Source organism: Cucumis sativus, chromosome 2, assembly GCF_000004075.3.
Source record: "Cucumis sativus cultivar 9930 chromosome 2, Cucumber_9930_V3, whole genome shotgun sequence".
Taxonomy (NCBI): domain Eukaryota; kingdom Viridiplantae; phylum Streptophyta; class Magnoliopsida; order Cucurbitales; family Cucurbitaceae; genus Cucumis; species Cucumis sativus.
This window is the reverse complement of record NC_026656.2, coordinates 21,734,401-21,761,369: the sequence shown is the minus strand read 5'-3', so window position 1 is coordinate 21,761,369 and position 26,969 is coordinate 21,734,401. Positions and strand designations below refer to the sequence as shown.

Below are 26,969 nucleotides of genomic sequence, written 5' to 3'. Positions count from 1 at the left end.
GTTATTATAATAATTGGTGTTTATAACTAATATGATCTTAATTAATTACCGTGTTATTATATCAATTATTTTAGCATGCTTACTATTTTATATTCACTGTCTCTTTTCTTTTTGTTATAGTATTTTACTATTTTCTAATTTCCGTTCGTCAAACGAATGTTGTAGCTTTTGATATATATATATATATATATTTAATAAATACAGTGTGAAAGGAATAAAATAATGTTTGATAAATTTTATTTTAAATTAGAAAAACTAGCTATATTGTTAGAAAAACTATTTATAAATTGGTTTCATTTAATTATATGAACTAAAATAAGAACTATCTTAATAATTTTCACATTGATAGTTAAACCTTTTCTTTCACACGAATATAATTAATTAATAAATAGCTTTAAAGTGGCAAATGATAAAAAAGAATAGCAAAATAGACAAATTTTTTGTATTTGTAAATTGTTTGTTTTTTCCCTTATTATTTTTGAAAAAAAAAACCCTTTAAGATTTTAATATGATTAGAATCTCATCTAATTTTGTTTAACTAGACTATTTGATCAAGTTTAAGAAAATAAATTGAGGTAAAAAATTTAATCAATTAAGAATTGAAAAATATGTGCCAATAATATGGATTAATATTATTATAATATATTTATTCAAATGTTAAAAAATCGAAAGTTTTTTTAGAGATGTCAAATATACTAGCATCTACTTATCTACTTTCACATACATTAGTTAGAATTTAAAAGGTGATTATGTATCATAAAATCATAACGTAGTTTACCAAACATTACTAACTATTAAGATTTTACAAAAGTTAGTTTTCACGTTGTATTTTCAAACACAATCACATGCAGAAATATATAGTTTGCATCCAAAGTGCAAACTTTTCGAACTTGCACAAATTGTTATACTTCCATGAGAGTCCATAACTATAAGAATTAACTTAATTGTTATATTTATAAAGCATATTAAACACACCCCAATTTACTACTACAATAGATGACGATTGGCGAAGTTATACTACTAGCTCTGTCTATCTATTTATCGTGATATATCACATATATTTTGATATATCAATAAGTATCCTTACTAGATTTAAAATAATTATCCTAACCTTTGCTTCCTGTTGATTTGAACTTGATTAAAAATTAGCATATTCCAAACATACATAGAATATCAAATCATTTCCATCTTATAAGACCATGTAATTCAATATCATATATTTCCAATCATAGATGCCAAAAGGCAAAAATAATACAATAAAGACTATTATTATTATTATCATAAAATTTACGAATAAATTAAAAAAAAGAACCATTCTTACAAAGTGGTATCAATAATTTTGAAGGTGAATTAGGCTAAGTTAAGTTTGGTTTTAACACGTTTTAACTCACTAAACTATACTTAATTTGACGTATAAGAAAAGTTTAGAAGGAATATTGACAAAAATAAGAAATTACTTCATCAATATTCCAACCCCTAATTAATAATACTAAGAAAGGAAAAATGAGATATTCCTTATAAATATTAATTAAAAGTAAAACAAACAAACAAACAAACTGAGGCTTGCAAGAGATACGGAAGTCCCTCGAAATAAAGAGCCTGTGCTTTTAAAAATCAAGAACAATTGAACAAAGACGCACCAGCTTTAGCCTCACGCTTCCACCCAAAATCCACCGATTTGAAGCTTTTCCTTTTTTCAATTCTACCCGATTTTCTCGTTCGTTTATTGTATCGTACAATTGGGAATCTCGATTCTTCAGTCGTTTCGCCGCAAATGGCAGCGCCGAAGCCTCGCACCACTCGGTCCAGGTCTCACAGGGACGTTCCTGATTTGGAGAAGATGGACGCTGCTTACAGTTGGGACGCCCTTGAATGGACCAAAATTGAGGTTCCATCTAGCTTGTTTTCTTCTTTTTGGGAGTTTACGCTGCACTCCGCTTGTTAACGCACTGTTTCTTTTCTTTTTTCTTTTTTGTTCGATATTGTTGCAGCCTGTTACGCGGTCGGTTTCGCGTGTCAACTTGGATTGCTTACTTGAGGCTGAACAAGTGATTGCTGAGGTTCGTACAGGTTTAATTTTGGTTTTGGAATTTGAATTCTATAATGGGTCGGGATTTCGGGGTTCAATTTCTGTTGAAGTTTGACTTAAGGAAAGTTTCATTTATTGGGGTGTACTGAATTCGTCTTTTATTCTTTAAATGTTTCTGTAGTTGTGCGTATTTTAAATTTTAGACGAGTGAACTACATGGGGGAAATGAGCAATTGAATTGTGGGGATTTGGGTTTTTCGTGTTTGATTTATTTCACACTCGCTTAACATGATTTGGTAATTGAGTAATTTTAGGCATACCAATAGAATTATCACCATCGGTTGCGAGCTGTTTCACTTCTGGGGGATGCTGTGTAGTGCTTGAACAAAATACTAGCGTTGTTTCTAAAGAACGGCCCGGAAGCAAGAATGGTGGGTCATAATTTATTGGAAAATGAAATTGATAAAGCAATGAATGGTACTTGGAAGAAAAAGAAAAAATCTTGACCAGGGAATTGATTATTTTGAGATCGTAGTTTGAAGGAATACATCCTGAGTTCCCTCTTTTAAATCAATACTGTTTGGAAAATGTTTGTGAAATGGTTGTTATACCATCAACGCCAAATATGAATTAAATTATTGAAAACTTTGTTTTGAATAGTTTCAGAAGTTGTAATTCATCGGACAGTACCCTGTGAAACTCCTTTTCTTTTGGAGACTCAATGGTAGCTTGTTTAGCATCTAGAGTGCATAGACCTACATAGCAAACGCTATTATCTGTCTTCCAAATACGATTGCTTTACATTCTCATGGTCTTTATTTGTACCTTTCTTTAGACACCATTGATAAATTAGAATTCATATGGAATGATGACCATTGAAGCAATATTGCATGAGCCAACTATTGTTTAATTCGATAGGAAGCAAAGGCTTCATTGAAAAAGAAATAAAATCATACAAAAGTGGGTAGGTAAGCTTTCCATCTAGGCAAGGTCAAGGGAGCAAGCCAAAAGTTACCCCAACCAGCATGTTGAAATGAAAATCAAACGGATTTGGTATGTTTAAAGGGCTACCCGAGAGAATCCAAGCGAGGAATTGTCTCTAGCATACATGGCTACTTGAGAATGGTTACCATATCAGATTTACATGGCTGCTTGAGAATGTTTGTATCAGATCCGTTCTGTAATGTAGTGGATGACTAAAGGGCTAAAATATTGTTTTTTTTTCAAATTTCCACCTACTCTGCATGCTCTGACTGTGAAGGGAACACCTTAAAACATTTGCTAAGTTTTGGAGAGATATCACCATTGAACTCAAAATTTTAAGCTGATGGGTCATGGTAAATTTAATTGATATTATTTTTCTGTATTTGTGGGCTATTGATCATTTGAGTTTTACCTCCAGGGCTATGGTGTTGTTCTTGTGAATACTGATGAGGCTGGTACCTTGTTTGTAACCAATTTTCGTCTTCTATTTCTAGTAAGTATTTCAATGAATCAATACAATATCTTAATAATTATCTAATAGCCATTGTAAGCATTAAATTGGTATCTCTTGTTCAAATAGTTTTATTACTTTTTCTTCTCGAGAATGCGGTTCATTTTGTCTCATGAGTTTAGTATTATCATTTAGGGGAAACTTAAACCATTTGGTTGCTGGGTTAAGATTGGTGATTACTGATTACTATAATGCAGTGTATGGTGGAAACGTCTCTAACTTTAGTGCCCTGTTTTTTTTTTTTTTGGGGGGGGGGGGGGGGGGGGGTTATATTCTGCGTTTTGCTTCTATCTCCTGTTTCTGTTTAGTTGCCGAGTGCTTACATCTTTTTAAATGAATTTGTCTGTTTCTTGTTAAAAATCTGTTCCAATTATAAAGATGTGCCATCATCCTATTCGATTTGGTGTACTTTGTACTTGTAATTGAAAGGTAGAGGAGAAATAAGGATGATGTGAACAGATCAACATAGGCTGATTAGAGGGCCTTTTCCTAACCTCCTCTGGCCTCCGTTCATGTGATGCCTCGTATCCCCACCTTTTTAAGTGGTTGGTTTTTCTACTACAGAGTTTGTTGCCCATAGAAGACAAAAATCCCGAAAAAATATTTTTGTGATTGCAACTGCATACGAGTTCCTGATAGTCGCACTTATTGCATGGTGGCATGAATTCTAGCAGTTCATTTCCTCATAACTAAGCCAACATGTCATTAGTTTCTCGCAAAATTTCGTGTATCTCTGCCTTTAGGAGTTTCCGATGGCATGTCTTCATCCTTCTTTCATTTATTTTGAAGTAGCATGATTTAGCAAAGGTGTCATTGTTACTATACAATCTCTTGCGCTTGACCATTTGAATGAGTAATACTAATAACTTTTCTTTGCTGTTATTCTAGAGTGAAGGAACCATGGACGTTATTTCCCTTGGCACTATACCACTGGCGACAATTGATAAATTCAACAAAATTGTAAGTTCCTAATTCATAAATCTAAAATCAAGACATGTTCTGAAGCCTGTTGTCCTTATTTGGCACAACACTCTAGCATTTTATTTGCTAGTCTCTCCCATGGAGCAAGGGACAAGCCTCACAACCACTCAGTTTATTATTCACAATTTCACTTACTCTTGTACATTAATTATCCACTTCTAGACTGCACTGAACTTTATTATGACAACTGTTTTTTTTTTAAAGTGAAAGATAAGCCCCCAAAAGAAAATAAGCTTAACACCTCAAACATGCATCGTTGCTTTTTAATTGCGCTTCCTGAAGTATTTAAAATCTCATCACGGTTTATTGTTTGCAACATTTTATCCAGGGTTCTCCTTTATAAAACTTCTATGACCTGCTATTCAGTTGGCCATCCTTTAGTTTTTCATATGTTCAAGGTCCATTGGACATAATTTCTTGATATCGTTGCACTCAAACTGCAATAAGTTGCATTTTCTACTTTCCACCTTTGAAGATTTGTACCGAGAGTTAATTGTGCTTGTCGTTTTAATGGGTTTAGGTTGTGAAGTCAAATGCTGTCTCTCGCCAATCTGAAAAGTCTTCACCATCTAGGCGACTTCTTCAGGTCATTGGTATGCTTTGTTATATAATTGCTGTTGTGGATGCATATTTGTTGTGTGAATAGTTTATATTATCAGGAAAGTAACAAATTTTGAGTTTTAAAAAAAATGGAGGAAGCACTTTTGTTATTGTAAAAATCAATTTGATGGGTGCTGGGAACTATCTAGATCTGTACATGCATTGTGGGTCCATGGTTTAAGGGATTTGCTGCTTCATTGCACATTTTGTTGCTCAGCCAATCACGTGATATATTCCTAATTTGTCGGTTTCATTTTGGTTGAATAGTTGTAAACTTATAATAGATGGAATGATGGCTTCGTATGTTGTTTGTGTTCTAGTTCTTTTTCTTTTATTTCTTTGATATATTCTATGTATGTAGCATACTAGCTGAATGCAACAGTTAAAAGTTTTCTTCCTCCTTTGTCTATTGCAGGAAAAGACATGAGAATTATTGTCTTTGGTTTCCGTCCAAGAACAAAACAGGTGTGTACTTCCAGGCCTTTCTTGTGAAATTGTAGTCTCTTAGGGTGTGTTTGGCCCCATGGCTTGCAAAGTAGGAGTTGGGAACTCCAATTTGTTTAGACCAAGGAGTTGAGTGAGTCCCACTACTAAAAACAGCCATTTTATATCTGATCAACTGTTTACCTTGTGGGTCAAGGAATTCACAACTCCCAAGACTTCATAATTCCCTACTCCTCACTATTGCCTTCCTTACCCCTAACACCTCCTTAGTCTAAACCCGTACATGATTTAATTTATTCCAAATAGTATTATCTTGCAGACATTGGTGAATTGGGCAGGTTCCCTCTTAAATTACATTATGAGCAGTTCATTTAATTACTACAGATATATTAAATCTAGGGAAGAAACACTATATTTTAAGTGGGGGAGGGTTAGAAAGCTTATGCACATCAAGAGTTCTGATCTCTCCAGAAGGAAAGCTGCGAATTCTTGCTCTTAACCAAGTTCCTATGAGTTGATTTATGCCTTTCATCACAGATTTTAGGCTTGGTATATCCCCCGTCATTTATTTTTTAAACAAAATTGATATGAGAAATTTCTATATCCTATTCATGCCTTTCTGATTCCGCTCGTGGGTCCTTCTAAGTCTATGCCAAGAGTATGTTGAGCGAATTTGTGGTTTGCAGTGTTGTGACTTTAAGATGCTGCGAGGAACAGAGATTAAAGCCTACTTAAGGACCAGGAGGATTATGAATAGGTTTACAGTGTCCTTATTGACTAAGTAAAAAAGTGGAAATTTTAGTTGTTGATGGGTGGTAAATTTAATTATATCAAACACTTCAATATTACTTCTCACTTGTTTGCTTTAAAATTTGTTGAAGATCCAACAACTGAAAATCGATATTAATTCTCTGAAAATGGTGTCTCATTGTGTTCACCATTCTTGGACCTCAAAATTTTGTTTTTGGACTAAATCTATCTTTGGGGTTCATGTGCTCTTATATCATGTTAAACCATCGATTGACTCAAAAACTTTTAGTTATATGGACACTTAAAAAATATAGGTTAAAATATTAATTTGGTCCATGTATTTGAAGTTTGTTCAATCCTAGACCTTGTTCTTTTAACTGTCCAATTTCAATTGATGTACTTTATGGGGCTGTTTAGAGGGTGAAACGTAATCAGGATTACTAAGAATTTGAGGGGTGTTGGAATGCATGAGAAATCAAGGGTGTAATGGAAGTGGAATTGTGAAGCGTGATAACGGTGGAAAAGAGGGTTAAATTGAGAACTGTGGAAATAGAATAGTTTGACATTAGAAACCAGGCTTAAAATGCTCAATCCAAACATTACATTATAAACCCATTCCCTTATGGTTCCCTAAACAACCTCTTAATATTCCTTAAATCTAGTCCCCACTGTTGATTTCTTAAAAAAAAAAAAAAAATTGTCTGTTAGCATTTTTAATTTTTTACTATAAATTTTGATGCATATTGTATTTTCTTGCATAAAAATTATTATTATTATTATTATTTAATCAAATTCGAAAATAACTAACTTTGAAGTACTAAATCTAAGATTTATTGAAAGTATTTAGATTAAAATTGAACAAAATTTAAAGCATAGTGACTAAAATGGTATTTAACCCACAATATATTTGCATAATTTTATGTTACATTTGGCACGGAAAAGAAGAGTGCTTATGTACCGCATTATGTATATATAATTTTCATTAAGCAAATATAAGCATACAAGCCGGCAAAATAAAAAAGGCCCAAGCACTTTTTATTTAATACGTAAACTGAGATCTGTTGCGGGTTAGATTTTTCCTAATTGATTATATTAGTCCTAAGATAATTCCCTCCCTCTCCCCGTTTTAGCTTATCTGACTTGGACTGCATTTTTTAGTAGCTTTATGGGTTAATAATATTTGTTCCACTCTTACCACTGATTTGATGAATAGACATATTTCCGCTTTAAAGAAAAAACAATCTTTTATTTATCAATTTGGATACATCGACTTTTTAAGAATTTATCTACCACTTAATCTTAATTTGATATGTTCCATTGAGCTTATTTGACAATCTATTTGGCACTGGCCCTTAAAAAGTTAATATGGGTTTCAACTTATTTGTAGTCACACTCATTGTGGCTGGCCCCACTGGCCACTAGAAAGTCAGGAGCAAGACCATGTGGAACAAATCTACTTTTACCATGAGGTAGGATATTTGCATAGCTAGTATTCGGAAAAACAAAACAATAATTTTGGGATTGGAGGGATAGGTGGGGGGGAGTAGCTTCATAGCTTTTTGGGCTGCCAACTCAAAAGACTTTACCAATGTTCTGCCCGTTTCTCTTTTCTATAACTGAAGACTGAAGAGCCATTTTGTGATTTTTTTGGGATAAGAATTGAAACTTTCATTATCAAAAGAGAGTATGATGAGATCGGTATCATGCCACAGTTACAAAAGGGTAAAAGACTCCCAACTGGTAAGATCCGTGTCATGCCATAGTTACAAGAACCTTTAGAATTTGTGATTTCTTTCCATCGTTGCTTGTTTCTTTATTGGAACTCCTAGTCTAAAAACTTTCCTGTTTTTTCAAACTTCACTTAATTTTTAAAATCAATGGTGTTAAAAGCTTGCTGAAACTATCATAATTTATGATCGTACCATAGTGTATTTATTTGGATATATATAATTGCTCTGACATGTTTTTATCCAGCATGGAAGAAAAGTCCTAATATATTGCATATTGTATTTTACATAACCTGAGATCTGTATGGTTATTGCAATTTACAGAGGCGTAAAGTATATGATGCATTATTGAGGTGTATGAAACCGGCAAGAATATGGGATCTATATGCATTTCAGTGTGGGCCATCCAAGTACAGTAATACAGACCCAAAAGTTCGTTTGCTAAATGAGTATTTTCGGCTTCTTGGAAAGGGTTCCCTACATGCATCAATGAGCATGATTGAAGATGGATCATTTACATTGTCCAATGAATTGTGGAGAATAACTAAAATCAATTCCAGTTATACTCTGTGTCAGAGTTATCCATTTGCATTGGTTGTTCCTAAACACTTTAGGTATTACATTTTGATCCAAGATTTTCTGGCACTCACCTTTTGTTTCTTTGAGATATAGAGTCAAGTTTGATCTTTCTTTTAGAAACTAAGGCAATGCCTTAATTTCTACTCTTTCTTTTTTGGAGGTTCATTTAATGCTCATAATAGATTATTGTTTTTAGTCATTGAAGCAACTTAGCAACTAATTATGTGATTATGCTGCTAGTGATGAAGAGATGTTGCAGGCTTCTACCTTTCGTGCTAGATGTCGTTTGCCTGTTGTTTCGTGGTGCAATCCTGGTACGACATGAAGTTTAGATTCCTAACTACCATTCTTGGCCAGATTTATATATCTAATGTTGATGAAAACTCTTAGGGACTGGAGCTGTTCTTGCACGTTCATCTCAACCTTTAGTTGGTCTTATGATGAATATGAGAAGGTAATATCATATGGTCAAGCGTAAACCTTTGGGAATGTGAGGTGAGAGGAAGCTTAAAATCTTTAATGGTAAGAGGCTATGAGGGCGGGTAATAGGTGTGAGGTTCAGTTTATGGTGTATGCTTTATTTCTAATGTTGGTGAATATGTTCAGGTATGAATTTATAGGACATTAGGTCATTAAGTTGATGCATTTTTATGCATGTTGCAGTAATACCGATGAAAAGCTTGTTGCTGCACTTTGCTCGAATCTTGCTGGTGTTCGAGGGTCACAGCGTAGGTGAGTGTATCAATATTATTTTTCCATGGATAGTAACTATTTTTAATTTTAAAGTTTGTGCTTTTAGTTTGTGGTTTGAAAGGTTTCTGCAGCGTTACTTTTTTCCCCATGACATATGTAATCGGAAATTCAAGGGCTGCTCTATAGGGGAAAATAATTACATGAGAGCAAGAAAAGAGTAGAATACCTAAACCAACTAAAAAGAAGTACAGAGTCTAAAATTTTGTTGCTAGAACCTGATTTAAGATTACAGTGCACTAAACTCCAATATCCTCTCACTAACAAAATTTATCTCAAGAAAAATTCACCTATTTTTCTCTAGTCAAATTCCCCAAGAAGTAGGCAATGACCTTTCTCAGACAGAAATCTCTTCGTACCCAAGAAGTGGCATTAGAGTAGCATCTATGTATCCACCACAACCCAGACTTAAAGCAAAAAAGATTATCAGTTTTGTTAGAATTGTCCTACATAAGAGATGGAATGTGATTGTGCTAGAGTAATTGTGTAGGGATTCTACAAGTATAATACTAAAAAATACCCAACAAGGGCAAAAACAGAGGCAGCACTATGATATACTTTATTTATGTATAGGGCAAAAAAAGATTACAGCCACAGTAGTAATAAGAAAACAACAGACACGACAATATATAACAACAGACATGACAATATATAAAAAAACATACCAACCCTGCTCTATCAATCTTACGCCATTTCCCAGGCTATCAGCCGTCTCCCTCTCAAAAGATATTCATCATCAAAACCTAGCTACCCAGACCTATAGAGGTCTATTTATATCTCACCTCACAATCCTCTCCGTGGGCCCCACTCTCACAGTCTTTTTCTAATGATTTGCTTTTTGAGCTTTTATCGTTTTGCCTCTTCTTTTGTAAGTATGCACGATAGGGGGTCTTACAATACCCCTTGGTTCTAGGTTCACCTTGTCCTCAAGGTGAAAATTAGGGAATTGTTGACTCATTTGGAAGACTGATTCCCATGTAGATTCATTGTCTGGCAGCCCCTTCCATTTAACTAACCATTCATTTCCTCCCAACTCTTGATTCCAACGAATCCCTAGTACTGAGTTGGGCCATAATTGTAGTTCAAACTCTTCAGTGAGGACAGGTTGTTGCTGTTGGACGACATGCTTCTGCCCGAGCTTCAACTTCAATTGAGATTGTTGGTGATATATAATTAAATTTGCCTTCAACCACTAGCTTAAGCTTTTGGATGAATTGGTGGTTTAATATGGTATCAGAGCAGGTGGTCCAGGGAGGTCCTGTGTTCAAGCTCCTGCATTGTCGTTTCCTCCCCAATTAAAATCAATTTCCACTTATTGGGCCTTTGAAAGATTTCAAACCCAAAAGTGAGGTAAAACTAATTCCACTTGTTGGGCCTTTCAAATATTTGAAGCCCACAAGTGAGGGCGAGTGTTGGTGATATATAATTAAATTTGCCTTCAACCACTAGCTTAAGTTTTTGGATGAATTGGTGGTTTAATAGAGATATATTAAAGACATTATGGATGATTGCTTCAGGTGGAAGCAACAATCTATAAGCGACTTCACGAATCTCTTCTATAATCTTGTATGGTCTGTAGTACTTAGGAGCCAGCTTTTCACACTTTTTCCTAGCTAATGAGTGTTGTCTATAGGGTCTCAATTTTAAATAAACTTCATCTTCTACTTTAAACTTCAGTTCTCTTCGCTTCCTGTTAGCCAATTTCTTCATTCTATTATGTGCTGCACAGACGTTTTCCTTCAATGCATTCAAGGCTAGGTCCCTTTCCTTCAACATGATTTCTACCTCATTGTTAGGAGTTTGTTTGTGACCATAAGACAATAGGGGAGGAGGGGGTCTGCCATAAACCGTTTGGAATGGTGTAGTTTTGGTTTATGCGTGGAAAGTGGTGTTATACCACAGTTCTGCCCAAGGGATTAATTTATCCCATTTCCTAGGTTGTTCGTTGTAGAAGCACCTCAAGTAGGTTTCAAGGCATCTATTCACCTTCTTTGTCTGTCCATCTGTTTGTGGATGGAATGCTGTACTCATTTTCAAAATAGTTCCCATTGTTGCAAACAATTCTTTCCAAAAGTTACTAAGGAAAATTTTATCCCTATATGTGATAATGGACATGGGAATGCCATGCTTCCTTACTATTCTATTGATGAATATGGCAGCCACTTGCTTAGCAGAAAATGGATGTCTTAACGATATGAAGTAGGAGTATTTACTCAATCTATCCACCACCACCATAATAACATTCATTCCTTTGGCGAGGGGTAACCCCTCAATGAAGTCCATCGTCCAGTCTTCTAATATTCGATCTGGTATAGGAATTGGTTGAAGGACCCTTGCAGGTTTAGTTGCTTCTTATTTGTTCCGCTGGCATACATCACATTGCTCGACATAGCTTTTTACATCGTAGAAATCCAAAGTGACCTCCTAGAATAGAATCGTGGAAAGTCTGTAGTATTTTCGGTACGAGAGAAGAAACTTTAGAGAGTACCATCCGTCCCTTATATAGTAGCCTCCCATTTACCCATTGGTACTTCTTTCCTTCTTCTGAGCTTCCTTCCAGTTCCCTTATGATTTTTTTAAGTTCTTCATCATTTTCAACCTCCTTACAAATCAGTTCCACGTCTACAATTCCAGTGGTTGTCATGTTGTTCAATTCCAAAGGCTGCTCCATTCTTGAAAGGGCATCCACTGCCTTGTTTTGAAGTCCAAGCTGGTATAATATTTCAAAATCATAGCCAAGAAGCGTCGTCAACCATTTCTGAAATTGGGGTTGTACTTCCCTCTGCTCTAATAAAAATTTCAGGGCTTTTTGGTCAGAAATTATGGTGAACTTTCTTCCAAGTAAATAGTGCCTCCATTTTTGGACGGAAAGAACTACAACCATCAATTCCCTTTCATAAATAGACTTGGTTTGGGCCCTTGGAGATAGTTTTTGGCTGAAAAAAGCAATAGGGTGGCCTTTTTGGGAGATTACAGCTCCTAAACCTATTCCTTACGCATCCATCTCAATGGTGAATGGTGAGTTCCAGCGAGTAAGGCTAGCATTAGAATGGTCCATTGCTAACTTTAAACTTTCGAAGGCCGTAGTTGCTTCCTCACTCCATTTGAAGTCATTTTTTTGTAACAACTTGGTTAATGGGGCAGCTATCCCTCCATAACTCTTTACAAATCTTCTATAGTATCCTGTGAGACCAAGAAATCCCCTCAAACTAGAGACGTCTTTCGGAAGTGGCCAGTTTATCATATCCCTGATCTTCTCTTCGTCTGCCTCTACCCCTCTTTTAGATATCAAATGCCCGAGGTATTATATTTGAGAATGGGCTATAACACATTCTTCTTATTAGCAAATAGTTGATTATCCTTCAGTATGTTAGAGACCATTCCCAAATGCTTAGCATGCTCATCTATATCAGCACTGTAGACTAGTATGTCATCAAAAAATACTAATATGCAGCGTCCAAGGAAAGGTTTAAATACCTGATTCTTCAGCAATTGAAAGGTAGCCGAGGCATTTGTGAGGCCAAAAGGCATGACAAGCAACTCGTAATGGCCCTCATGTGTGCGCAAAGCTGTTTTTTCTGTCTTCCTCTCTCATTCTTATATGGTGATAACCAAATTTCAGATCTAGTTTAGAAAAAACAGTCTGCCCCATTTAGCTCATCAAGCAGCTCTTCGATTACTGGAATTGGAAATTTGTCTGACACCATCACTTGGTTTCGCTTGCGATAATCAACACAAAATCTCCATCTCCCATCCTTCTTCTTTACTAATAGCACCAGACTGGAATAAGGATTGTGGCTCGGTCTAATCACCCCTGCCTGAAGCATTTCAGTGATTAGCTTTTCAATCTCCTCCTGCACGTGACCATATTTGTAAGGTCTTACGTTGATAGGTCTATGGTCTGGTAGAGTGAGTATGCAGTGGTCAATGACCCTTTTTGGAGGCAAGTCCTTCGGTGTTTCAAAAATATCAGAATAGTACTTGAGCAAGATTGGATCATAGACAATTCTTTCTTATCTCCTCTTTTCTCTGTTTCGGTGTCATACTTATCCTCTATTTCCACTCCATAATTCTTGAATTCTAGCAGGAATCCTTGGTCTTCAGCATCCCACGTTTTCTCCAGTGTTTTCAAGGAACATTCTGCCTTAATTAGAGATGGGTCTCCCTTCAATACAATCTGTCTGTCCTTAACCCAGAAAATCATGGTTAAGGATGGCCAATGTACCTTCGTTGTTCCAGTGGTATCTAACCACTGCATTCCTAGAACTACATCAACATTAATTCTACTGCCAAGAAGTCAGCTACAATCGTCACTTCCTTCAATCTCAGTTCCACTCTTCTACAAATCCCCTTGCCTTTACAACGAGTTCCATCTCCAATCGTCACTCCGAACTGTGTCCCTGGTTCTATGTTTAGCCCTTGTGCCTTCGCTACTATCTCATGTATGAAGTTATTTGTGGCTCCACTATCAATGAGGATCACCACTTCTTGCCCTTTTATATCCCCTTTCAACTTCATCGTCCCTTTGGAAGTGAACCCCGTGATGCTTCTCAGCTCAATTTCCGTTGCTTCCTCTATATTTATTTGAGTTAATTCCATCACATCCTCTTCCTACCCTTCTGGTTGTGCTCCTTCTCCATTGCTCTCTTCCTCGTTGAGGATGAAAAGCATTTTTTTTTTTTTTTTGATAAGAGACAGAGGATGAAAAGCATTAACCCCTTTTTTCCTTCACCTTACATCTATGCCCAGGTGAGTATTTCTCATTGCACCTGAAGCATAACCCCTTATCCAACCTTGCTCTGAATTCGGTGTCCGAAAGTCTTCTCAATGGTGGCTCACTTTTTGGATAGTTTCCCTTGATGGGAATGGTGACCTGTTTCATGGTGTATTCTGTATTTCTGGGCATATTTTTCTCATTACTACCCTGGTTCTTTCCGGAATTGTCTCCCCCTTTAGTGATACTACTCGTCCACTCTGCTTTGGCTAATTTTAGTGCTAGATTCCTGTCGTTTACCAGTTGTGCCTCTTTCATACACTCCTCTAAGGATTGAGGGTGTCTACTAATGACTTCTGCTTGAAGGGTCGTTCCAGACCTGTCACGAACGCATCCAGGAGTACACTTTCGGCCATGTGTGGCAGTGGAGCTGAATATTGGACGAATTTCTTAACATAGTCGTTATATGATCCGTCTTGTTCCATTCGAATCAAGCTGGTGCCCAAACTCTTCTGTCCGGAATCTCTAAAGAACTCAAACATTCTTTCCTTTAGATCCTCTCAGGATTCTACCTTCTTCCGGTGGTTGCTCCAACGGTACCAGTCAACTTCATCTTGACCGAAATTGACAACTTCCACCTTAACCTTCTCATTCTCCGGCAAATTGTTAATCTCGAAGAAGTGTTCTGCTCTAAAAACCCATGACTCAGGATTCTCCCCAATGAACATCGGCATCTCTAATTTCTTGTATTTCTTTCTGTCAACATATGTAGTAATGGCTTCCCCAGGGTTGTCATTCTCTTCCCATTTCCCTTTTAACTTCATAACTGAGCCATCTGAAGCCCCTGACTCATCCTTTCGCTTGTAGCTTTGGCTTTCCCTCATTTCTTCAGCTATACGTCCCATGGTCTCCCTCTCAAAAGATATTCATCATAAAAAACCTAGCTACCCAGACCTATAGAGGTCTGTTTATATCTCACCTCAAAATCCTCCCCTCGGGCCCCACTCTCACAGTCTTTTTCTAATGATTTGCTTTTCGAGATTTTACCGTTTTGCCCCTTCTTTTGTAAGTATGCACGATAGGGGGTCTTACAAATTGATTCTAGCTCTCTATCTGCTTTGGGTTAGATACACATGTGGAATCTGACTTCTGGACGATGTCCAAAGTGATAATTCTCATTTAAATACCGTCAATCATATTTCTACCTTCAGCATCTCTTTGACTTTAGTCACATCACTATCCTTGTTAACCACCTGGACTGGAAAACAGTGAGAATTAATTAACTTTTTTTGCTCTTGTAGTAGAAAAGTTTTCCTCCACCTACGATTTTATCCGAAAGAATCGGACAATTACCATGAATGTTTAGAGAGAGTGGTTTGAAAGAAACAAAATAATTTCTCTTGTGAGGTTTTTATGGGATTAGTTATTTGCTGTCCAGTTGATGCCTTCGTTTTTTTAAAACACTTTTGAAGCATAGTACGAGAGAGTTATACATTGAGCAAAAGAACCTAAGGATCAGTAGGCGCATTCGAACATCTCAACTAGGTTAACACCCCCTTAGCACCTCATTATACCAAAATAATCGACAAACAAGCATGACTAAATGGACCAAACTAACAGTCTTTACAACATATGATATCAATACATGGAAAACAAAGAGACAATCCTTGATAAAACAAAAACTATCGAATCTGTTGAGGGGCAATTGAAAAGCGAACGAGATGACCAATCAACACCTATTCGTAATTAAGCTTTGGAGATAAAAACACTCCAATTTATGTTGAACTCTGAGATGCTGTAGATGTCAAAATCTTTAGAGAGGATGCACCATGATGAAGCATTTCTGTGAGCAACTTCATAAGGATCTAGGCATTTGAGTTTCGTGCCTCAACATTCTTTGGAGTATTGTTTTAAATTGAATCATCACCGAAAACAAGATTCCACAAGTATTGTCCTTGGAGAAAAGCTTCTATGTGACATATAGGTCCTTAGGACTGAAGTAAGTTCTCTCTCTCTCCTTTCTCTCTCTTCCGTTCCGTCCTTTCTCTTCAACCTGTCTTCTTCGGCAAACTATCTGGCATACCTTTGCTCCATTTCCACCCTCTGACATCATCTCCAACTCTTCTTCGGTAACCTTTTTGGAGCTTGTTTTCAACACAACTCAGCTTCTCGACTGACAGATACAGTGGAAAATGCTGAAGATTTTCATGGAGTCCCATTCAACCCGGTTAAAAATTGAGTATCTTGGGTTTTAAGGCAGCCCATCATCCACTCAATCCACTTGTGATCAAACATTTTACTTTTCAAGATTTTCTCAAGGAAGTCCCATTTGACCCAGTTGAAGGCCTTTTCCATATCAAGTTTAAGGATCCAGCCTTTATTCTTTTTGGTCTGATAATCCTCAACAGCTTCATTAGCAACAAGGATGGGATCTAAAATTTGCCTACCTTCTATAAATGTGCTTTGCGAAAGAGCAATGATGCAAGTCATTACCTTTCTGAGTCTTTCGGCCAGCACCTTGGCAATAACTTTGTAAGTCAAGGTTGTGAGGCTAATTGGTCAGAAGTCTTTTACGGCCACCACATCTACTTTTTTCTAGATCAAACTTATGAAGTTCTCCTGCACACAAGCGTTTAATCTACCATTTCAATGAAAATCTTCGAAAATAGAGATTAAGTTTGGTCTAACTAAATTGCAATATTTAATAAGGAATTCAGCCGTGAAAACATCTGTTTCAGGTCCTCTTAGGGTTTTCATTTTGAGGAGAGAGATTTTTGGGCCTTTGATCTGTTACTTTGGCTGGGAGCTCGAATCTGTGTGCAGATTTCTTCTGAAAAATCTGGGTTAGATTCTGAAATCAACTGTCCAAATTGATTGTGAATATAGAGGTTCTCAGACGCTACACTAAGGCAGGAGAGGTTCCCCCGAGTCCTGTCTTATTCTTTGACGTTTTCTTCTTGGTTATCACCTTCCTTCTCCTTCTTCCAACAAAATGCTTCAGGAAAGATTTGAAAGGATGTGCTACTTTCTGTGTTTTAGAATTTCATTTGACCCCAATTCTGACTGAAGAAGTGATAGCTGAAAAAGAAGTTGAATGAGAAGAAAAAGAGTAGCTTGTTCCTGTATCGTTGTGGTCTTTGTTGGTTTCTGAGATTGCAACTGAAGGTGGTGGTAATTGATCAGAAGAAACAGGGAATGACTTGCTGCTGAACGACTGTAAGGGAACACCAAATATGCGGACTGAGGAGTAGGAGTCGTCCAAGTCTAAGTGGGACTTGACTAATGGCAAGGTTTTTTTCTATTCAATGTCTTGCACGAAGAACTTACCCTCTTCAAACCAAATGCAGAAATAGGAGTGATGTAGAACTTCCTCCTTTCTTGATGTTTCTTTTAAGTTCTTTAGTATTCTTCAGCTAATTCTTGAATATCTTGAACTACCATTCTTGTATTTTAAGATTAGTTATTCTTTAGTTAAAACTTGTTTATCTTGAGTCACTAATCCTGTATCTTGAGTTAGTTATAAATAAACTAACTCAACTCCAAGATAGTTCTAAAACAACTAACTTCTAACAACTCTTGTAAACTTTTCCGGCCTATTAAAAAAGGCCTCTCCTCTCATTAATAAATCATCATCAGAAGTATTATTCATAAAAATTCCTGAGCTTTGTAATTACTGCATCAAGGAGCCGTTAATCTTGCAACTCTGAACTTCCATGTTTTATCTTGTGAATTGAGGAGTAGCTAGAAAAGGCTTTGGATCTGTCTGAAAGAAAAGATGGGGGCTGCCGGAAACTACTGACTGGAGAAGAAGGAAGATCGTGGAGGAGAGAGAAATGAAGGAGGATGGGAGAGGGGAGAGGAGAGAGGAGAGAGCAAATCTACCTTCTTTTTTTACTCCCTCAGTATGGTATTATGGAATAATAGAGAAGGAATCGGTGCCACCTTCTGAAATATACTTTTTCTTTTTTAATTACAATCCATAACAATTTTATGTCAATCCTTTTGGTGGAACTTTATCTCCTTTTTGTGCATTTCTCTTTTTGGTCTATAAATTATTCCAAAATAGAAAGTTTTGAAATATATAAAAAGGATCGGGTATAGACAATACTCTCCTTGCTCTAAGCACCAAAGGAGTGTTGTTGAATTCTCTCTGTTCTTATATTTCATTCATCAAGTTAAGAGCAGGCGCAGCAGAGTGTTGTTTATTTATTTATTCATTTTATTTGTAAATGATGCTTTAGGAAGCTTTATATAGCGGATGCAAGGCCTAGAAAAAATGCTTTAGCAAATGGAGCCATGGGAGGTGGCTCGGAGTCTTCATCAAATTATTTTCAATCTGAGGTTAGTTTCTAACTGTGTCTCATCAAAAACAAAAAAAAAAAAATCTGAGGTTAGTTTGGGCCTCTGAGGTCTGATTTGTTTTTTTTTCACATTTTTATCATTGGGTATTTGACTAACGTTGAATTGTTTTCTTTTCCTCAATAGATAGTCTTTTTTGGGATTGACAACATACATGCAATGAGGGAAAGTCTTACTCGGCTAAGAGAGTACTTGGATACACATGGTGAAAAATCATCTGATGGAATGTCATCATTCTTGGTTAGTAGGCTGACCCATTTTATTTTGGTCTTTTAGAAAATCTCCCTCTTCCTCCCGACGTCATCTGATGGGATGTCATCATTCTTGGTTAACTGTCTTTATTTTCTCTCGTCAGTCCTCCCTTGAGATTGATATGTTTAACTCCTTCAATGTCAACTTTTTCTTCCTTTTTTTTTCCTCCAATCAACCTAAAACATTAGAGGTGTGAGCATGCCTCCATCAGATCTACTTCATAATAGTTTTAAACAACTTCAGATTCATCTTTTTCCCTCAGATAAACTTGAAAATGTAGATGTAAATATGCCCAAAGGTATAGTGACTAATAACGGAAAAGTCTTTAAGATTGCATTTGAAGTTGTCTCCCTCCCTAGTTCTAATTTTGATTTTAAATAAACTCTCTCTCCACACATGCATCTACAGAGACATGGTGGATGGACTTGGGGTGGAGGTAATCTTAGTAGCATGTCTGCATCTGTATCAACCCTGGGAGATAGTGGTTGGTTAATCCATGTTCAAAGCGTCTTGGCTGGTTCAGCATGGATTGCTGCACGTGTTGCTTTGGAAAAAGCAACGGTGCTAGTTCATTGCAGGTATGAAGTAATCGATCTATTTATTATTCAATTTGTAGCTGTGACAAATTATGATCGTATATTATTGTTATTTTTGTTTGAAACTTCTGCTGTGTGAAATATTCAAAAGATTACCTTTCCAATGTCTTGTGTCATTGTTTGCATAGTGATGGCTGGGACAGAACAACACAACTAGTTTCACTTGCTAGCTTACTGCTTGATCCATATTATCGGACGTTTGCTGGATTTCAGGTATTTTGTTGGACATTATAGACCTCTTTGGATACTTTTTTCTTCTTCTTCACTCTGATTTGTCTAAAATTGTAGGATTTATCTTTTTTCTTCTTTTTTAATGTCAGATAAATTTTCTCATTTTCCCCATTATTTTACTTTAATTGATTTGGTTTATACAGATAAGATTTCATCTCTCTTTATGTACATGATTCTTTATCCTATTCCTTGAATTATCAATGGCTCCCTAGACTCTTCTCCATTTATTCATTGTTGTCAGATATGTTTAGTCATCTGTCTGATTTTAATGTGTATCCTCACACAGGCGCTGGTTGAAAAGGATTGGCTAGCATTTGGTCATCCTTTCTCAGATCGGTCTGGCATGCCGACTGTATCGGGAAGTGGTAACATGCCATATGAACTATCTAGGCAATCTTCAACTGGAAGTTTTTCTTCTTCACCCATGCGTCAGTCATCTGGAGCATTCATATCTCAAGCTTCCAGTTCTCCTCATGCACAAACATCCAACAACTGTTCTCCCATATTCTTACAGGTTTGTTGTTCTTTGAATATAATCTGTGTGAAATATTGTATGGTTATTTTGTTCTTAACGTGATTAACAATGTAGATGTAGTGGCATTTTTATTCTTGATGCGGAAAATTGTGTTACCTGTTAACATAATACTACTTAATTATCTACAGTGGGTTGATTGTGTTTCACAACTTCTGCGCATGTATCCCTTTGCTTTTGAGTTCTCTTCAGTAAGTAAACTTCTTGGTGCAGCTTGACCTTTAACTTGAAACAATTTTTATTTCTCTTTCTTTTGTGAGGAAATTATTCTTCACTCTTTACAGGCATAACTTGATTAACGATTTTTTTATCTACTTGATTGACAATTTAACGTGCTGACCAGTTTGGCATTTTCTATTAGGCATTTCTTGTGGATCTGTTGGATTGTATGCTTTCTTGTCGCTTTGGGAACTTCTTATGCAATTGGTAATTTTCTTTGATTAGATCGATCCTTTGTTGTCGTGAATTCCACTATAATTTTCCCGTTTAACCATTATCTTATGATAAAGATCAATATTCCATTACTAGAACCATTAAGAGGGTATATATTTTGGAATTGTTCTCTTTCCGGTGTAAATGAAGATGTAAAATTGATAGCAGAAGTCTGTTTTTGAAATTTCTAAGTTCTTGTCCTCTAGTTGTCGTCACTTTGCTAATTTCCTTCCAAAGAAAGTGTAATAAATAGGATTTGATAGCCCGCCCTTGTTTTATATTCTCTACAATTTTAAATTATTAAAATAAAAACTAAAAAGCAAAAGGTAAAACGCTAATAATACCACTGGCAGTAATGATCTTAAATCGTTAAACGGTAATAATACCACTTGTTGGAGGAACTTGGTAAATGATTGTTTTCTGATGTTTCAGTGAGAAGGAGCGTCAGCAATGTGCAGTTTCTGAAGTTTGTGGCTGTCTATGGGCATATTTAGCCGATTTACGAGCCTCGGAAGGAGGTTCACATGTGCATTATAACCTTTTCTATGATCCAACGATTCCTACCAAACATGAAGGTGCTCTCTTACCTCCTGCAGCAGCTCTAGCTCCAACTCTCTGGCCACAATTTCATCTTCGTTGGGCTTGCCCAAAAGAATCTCAAGCTGGGGAACTTGAAGTCAGATGCAGGAAAATGGCTATACAATTATCTGAAATGCAGAAGGTACAATTCCTTTCTCGTACTTGGATAATGAATAAATGTCCCGGACTCTGGAAACAGTCATTGAAGAAAAGAAAATTTGGGGGGGGGGGGGGGGGGGGGGGTGTTTAAAAACAAAAACTCTTTTTCAAAATTGATTTGCACAAAAATTTATCGTTTTTAGTTCCAAAAGCAGGGACAGTTAACACACTAAAGAAAAAACAGCTCTAGTTCTTTTATTAACTGTTTTTTAAAAATTACCTCGGGAGTCTCTGCATAAGAAAAAGTTTTTCATTTTTTATGTTCTGTTTGATGGAATGTACTTACAAAAAGAGGGGGATAGTGGAAAAATTCCAACTCCCAAGCCAAGGGGCTTACAAAACTATATGGTCTCCTGTTGCAATGCACATTTTCCTCTGACTTCATTGAAGTAGTTCTGTGGTAATTGGAATGGTGGTATTGTTTGTATGCTTCTATTTTAATCAGATTATTATGGAGAAAATGAACACTAGCCAAAACCGAATAGGGAAAATGTCTTTCTATGACCATTTAAGATTCGTTTCGTACATAGTTAGTAAAGCTGGTGTTTTTCAAAAGTTATTTTGTGTGTGGGTGTTGTTTATGTACCAATGTTCTGTTGTACTCAGTGTCAACTTGATTGATTCTTGCACACCATAAAATGCCTAATAGGACAAAGAAATAGCCGAGAGAAAAGCCCAGGAGATGACGGCTGCCATGGAATCATTAAAATCAGAGTTGCAAAACGAGAAACAGTTAAGTACATCAGCTAGGAACGTTGCAAAAAATGCAAGCAAAGAATGTGAAGCCATAAAGAGAGCAATTCAGTCTCTAGGTTGCAAGGTTCAAGTCTCTAGTAATGGCTATTGTACTGTTGACATTGATGGCGACCTGATGAAAAAATCCAACCAGAAAAGTCATCCTGCTTCAAGAAGGACTTCACATCGTTCACTGCCATCCCCTAGTGAAGAGAATGATCTCTCCCTTTCTATAACAGTTACAGCAGATGATGTGCCAAGTAACCCCCTCAGTCACATCTGTGAAGCTCTTTGCCCATTACGCACTCGGGATGGAGGATGCCAGTGGCCTGATGCTGGTTGTGCTCACATGGGTAGCCAATTTATTGGAATGAAGGCAAATTTCGAAGCATTCGATCAACTATCCATATATGATGGTTATTTCAAGCCAGAGTGAACAACTTTTGCACTTGGTTTCCAAGTCAAACTAACAACATAAACCGTGCTCTTACAAAGGATATAACATAAGTTATATGAGGTAGCAATTGCATATCACGGACCCCAGTTATTAGGGAAGGGTCTCAGGTTGGTGTACATAGAACGTTGAGTTAGCTGGTAAATCAAAACTACGACACTTGTTCAGGGCAACAAGGAAAAGTTGGTTTAGTTAGTCACAAGTTTTTTGCTAGCTTGTTAGAAACTCATTGGTTTTCTACATAAATTTGGTCTCTGTACATGTTTTACACAAGATGTATCATTCTTTTATGACAACCAATAGTAATAAACTAATGCTGGCTTACAGTTCATTGCTCATTTGTGCTGGTAACCTCTTAAATTTTCTGTATATGTTAATGTATGTATGTGATATAGTAATGACTGCTGTCAAAGGATTCAACATATAATTTTTAAGCATAATTTTTGCAAGCAAGAATTAACTTTAAATGATGTTGCTCTTGCATTAGAGAACACTTATGGAGACAGTTTTAATTTCATGTTAAGATTTTGCATATGGAGACAGTTTTAATTTCACATTAAGATCATTTGCAAGGATCAACAAAGGGTTAGGAAATGACTGATTTAACTCGAAATTACAAATAAACAGTATTGACTCGAGATTGATTCTAGCACTAAGAATTTAACTTCAACATTTATTGAGGGCTGTTCAAAGGCAAGCACATAACTAGGAATCACTGGAGTCCTCGTCCTCATCATCATCATTTGAACGTCTTTGGGGCCTTCTCTCCTTCCATCTTGCCCATGCCCAACTCAATATTAGAAACCCGCCCAGGGCATATACCTAATATCATGAAATGATTCAGGCTATAAGCAAGGAGTCATAAAAGCTCAAACTTCAACAATGATAGCAAGAGACTAAACATCATTTACAATTTAGAGTCTCGTTGCACGTAGTTGACAGACCAATTTTAGAGGTCAATCACATTTAAACATAATTGAAAATTGAATGCAACGTTATGCTTTTTAAAGTTCGTGGACCAATGAGATAAACTTGAAAGTTTGAGGAATGAATTTGACAATAATGGGATTCTCTACTTTATGAACACGACACCTGATAAAGTGATAACTTCACAATCCCTCAGTTTACGAATATACCAACAAGGTTCAGTGGCCCCAGTTCACTTTCATACTTCCTTCATCTGTTTTAACTTTTAAATAGCTCGTTCACAGCAAAATTGAAACTAATAGCACATAAACATATATGGCTGGGTACTTTGAATATATATCATGATTGCTCTTCTTTAGATCCTTCTTATTCTCAATTGCTCTGATCACTTTGCTCTCCTAGAGATCTTATCCACCTTTCTTTTTCAATTTTAACAACTTCCTAACACTGGCTTTCAAGTTCTCAATTATTAGAAATAGAAAGGGTAATTCAATCTGAAGAAATAAAACACATTGATAGCAGCTAGTTGTCTAACTGAAATACAGATACAATAGGAAATTTACCCCTATCATTATATTCGATCGATCAATAGGAATTACGTTTCCAGCCATTCGGATCACTTATCTCCTAAAATCGACTGATCCACGTCTGTTTTGTCAATTTGGTCTGTTTGGTCTCACCCCTACAATTTACCATGTTGCATTTAGGCCTCCAGATTCCTTTCTATTCTATCTATGTCCTATGAAAATTGAAAATTCTTTATATCCTAAAAGCTATCAAAAGATTTCAGTAGTGTATTGGAATTATTGGGAAACTCAACCTAATGACACCTGAGGTTTAAATCTCTATTTGCATTAGTACATGAGAGAAAACCTTGCATGCTTTCAAACATCATAGAGAAAGAACTCTCCATGCATTGATTGCCAAGGTATCATCTCAAGTTCTAAACTAATCAATAATGGATAAAGAAAAGGAAAACTAGGTAGCCAAAAGCTGAAACCATAGCCACAGAAAAGGCAAAACAAAGGGCAAGAAAAATCAAACATTCTCCAACCCTCAAATAAACCATTTAATGAGATGTTTTAACAGTGAAAAGTTACTCCCAGTTCAGTCAAATTCACAAACACCTTGTGTGCAATATTAATAAGAAGCGCAGCAAGTTCATATAAACAAAGGAGAAGACAAACCTGCCAGACAACCGCCGGATTGGAAGTCTTCCCGGAAACATCGGCTTCAGCCTCCACCGAAGCGACGGGCAACTCTGCTTTAGGAAACCTCACGAACTCCGGCTTCTGAGCATCATTGTCAGCCTTTCGAGATTCATCAACCACCACAGGCGGCGGTTTCTTGCCGCCGTTGACCGGAAAAGGCAATCGGAAGTCGAACTTGGGAAGAAAAGAGAACCAGGGAAAGGGGGATTTTGGGTTGTTCTCGTCTTCTTTCACGGCAACAAATTTTGGGTTGTCCTCCATTTTTGTTGCAATCTGAAAAAGAAAAGGAAAGTGCGATCAATCAACTACAAAGACGGGTAGTAGTCATTGTCTTTGTTGATGAAGCGGCGGATAATACAACGATTTCTTTTCTTCCAAAACAAACCGTCATTTTCAAACCAAAATCCCTAACTTAATAATGCTTTTAAATTAAATAGTTTTTATTACAAACTAAATAATAAGAGCAACACTTTGATTTGTCTAATTATTTTATTTTTTTTAACCTTATGCTACTCAAATTTATAAAAATTTATATAAAATAATGGATTACAACGAACCAAACGGGTAATTGTGTCTATCATGATACAAATAAACACATATGATAGTAATGATACTTTTCTATAATTGGTAAATATTTTTGTTCATATGTTGTTATTTGAAAATAGTCTTTTAAATTATGTAAATTGCGTACAAAAAATTAGAGTTTAAATTGATACTTTATTAAAAGTCGTTGATTTTCTCCGAGCGATATAAATTAGTGTTTGGAAAAAAGAAACTCACACTTTTCTCAAGATAGACTATAATATTTTACTATAGTTTGGTTCATTTTGCTGTATTTGACAATAATACACTTTTTTTTAAAAAAAAATTATATTATACGAACTATTATGTTTTGATTTTTAAAATGTTGGGTGAAATATGAACAGAGAATGAAAGTAGGGTATAGGTGAATGTAGAATGGTTAAATTTTAAAAACAAAAAACAAAAATGATTATTAGATGAAGTATTGATTTTGAGTTTGATAAATTTTTTAAACATAGAAGGTATTTAATAAATAAGTTTATAAAATATATATTTGAACATTATATAAAAGAGAGATGTAGGAGATAAACAAATATAGATATTTTACAACTTTGTTATTGTATTTTAGTTGTCATCCGGACTTTTCTTGTATTAGATTGTATAAACTTTTGATAAATTATTTTATATGTTTATTGTGTGACATATTTTTTTTTCAAAGAACACGAAGCAGGAAAAGATATCAAGCATAGTCATCTTTTTTGTTTTCAAAAGATAAAAAACATGAAACGAGAAACAAATGAGCATGAAATGAAAACATTGTCAAACGAGTCTTGAATGATTAACAAGTTTCTATTAAAGCTTTTACCAGTTTAAGAGGTCGTGTGTGTTAATCTCACTGATATTTCTTATTAACATAAAGCAACGAAAAGAATAAATAAATATAAAAAATATAATCCTTCAAAGTGTCGAAATTAACATATATCATGGGATATGTTCTTTTTGGATGAAATATAGCTAAAGCATTTTTACTCAACTTTGACCAAAATATAGTTCAACATAACTCTTATGAGTATAACTTAAGTGGCGTAAAATTTGTATCTTCACTCAAAGATTATGTTCCTCTATGTGAAAATTAGGCTAAAAATGGAGTGAAAAAGGGTTAACTGGGAACATAGCAAATTACTATAAATTAATTAAGGATGTAGCAAATATCTAATACAATTGCAAATATGGCAAATTTTAATTAAATTATAAGATAAAAGACGAAAATGCCCCCCAAAATACACTACGTATATTCCAGACTTCCGCTTTCTTCTCTTTTCTTCGGCTTCAGTTCGGCTTCAGTTCGTATTTCTTCAGTCTTTCGTGTTCTTCTTTTTTCTTCGACTTCACTTTATATAACTTCTGTCTTCCGCTTCTCTTTTCTCCGGCTTCACTTTGTATTTCTTCCGTTTTCGGCTTTCTTCTCTTTTCTTCGAATTCGGCTTCACTTCATAATTTCTGCTTCTTTCAGGTACTTTTTTTTCTCTTTTTGTTCGTAATAGATTTGAAATACATTTATGTGTTGGGATATTTGTTTGTTTGGTTTCTTTAATTTAGTTTAATGTGCATATTTTGGGTGAGATGTTGCTTATAGTCTTTGATAGATTTGCTTATGGTCTATCAATGATACGTTCTTGTCAGTGATTAATGGATTTGGAGGATGCTGAACTTGTTTCTTTGGCATGTTAATCTGTTTTCAGTTTGATTTTTGTTGCTTAGGGATATGGTCCATCAGTGATATGCTCATATCAGTGATAGACTTGATGTGTGTTTAGTTTGTTTGCATTGAGGCGTTAGTAGATGCGTTAGTTCACTGATGTTTATTTTTCTGTATGTTGTTGCTCATGAATTATCAGTGATATGTTTATA

At 35.8% G+C, this 26,969-nt stretch overlaps 2 protein-coding genes across 5 annotated transcripts; one reads left to right on the top strand and one right to left on the bottom strand.

The window, feature by feature from the left end:
* The first annotated feature begins 1,571 nt into the window (after positions 1-1,571).
* On the top strand, positions 1,572-22,736 carry LOC101204839 (phosphatidylinositol-3-phosphatase myotubularin-1). Of its 4 annotated transcripts, none has more exons than XM_011651568.2 (19): positions 1,775-1,888; positions 1,992-2,060; positions 3,432-3,506; positions 4,413-4,484; positions 5,026-5,098; positions 5,521-5,570; positions 8,351-8,640; positions 8,846-8,919; positions 8,996-9,059; positions 9,269-9,337; positions 18,311-18,410; positions 18,555-18,668; positions 19,089-19,258; positions 19,405-19,489; positions 19,794-20,021; positions 20,171-20,230; positions 20,401-20,465; positions 20,904-21,192; positions 21,859-22,736. In XM_011651568.2, the coding sequence occupies exons 1-19, from the start codon at positions 1,775-1,777 to the stop codon at positions 22,378-22,380; spliced, it is 2,583 nt and encodes an 860-aa protein (XP_011649870.1). In that variant the 3' UTR covers positions 22,381-22,736. The 4 variants fall into 4 exon arrangements, with proteins under 4 accessions (XP_031736655.1, XP_011649870.1, XP_011649871.1 ...); XM_011651569.2 differs by having other exon boundaries at positions 1,800-1,888; positions 5,026-5,091; XM_031880795.1 differs by lacking the exon at positions 20,171-20,230 and having other exon boundaries at positions 1,572-1,888.
* A 159-nt stretch (positions 22,737-22,895) lies between these two features.
* Positions 22,896-24,941, bottom strand: LOC101205088. Its single transcript, XM_004138631.3, has 2 exons — positions 24,513-24,941; positions 22,896-23,220 (listed from the first exon to the last, which is right to left on the bottom strand). Exons 1-2 carry the CDS (start codon positions 24,795-24,797, stop codon positions 23,104-23,106), a joined length of 402 nt encoding a protein of 133 aa, XP_004138679.1. The 5' UTR covers positions 24,798-24,941; the 3' UTR covers positions 22,896-23,103.
* Positions 24,942-26,969: the final 2,028 nt, after the last annotated feature.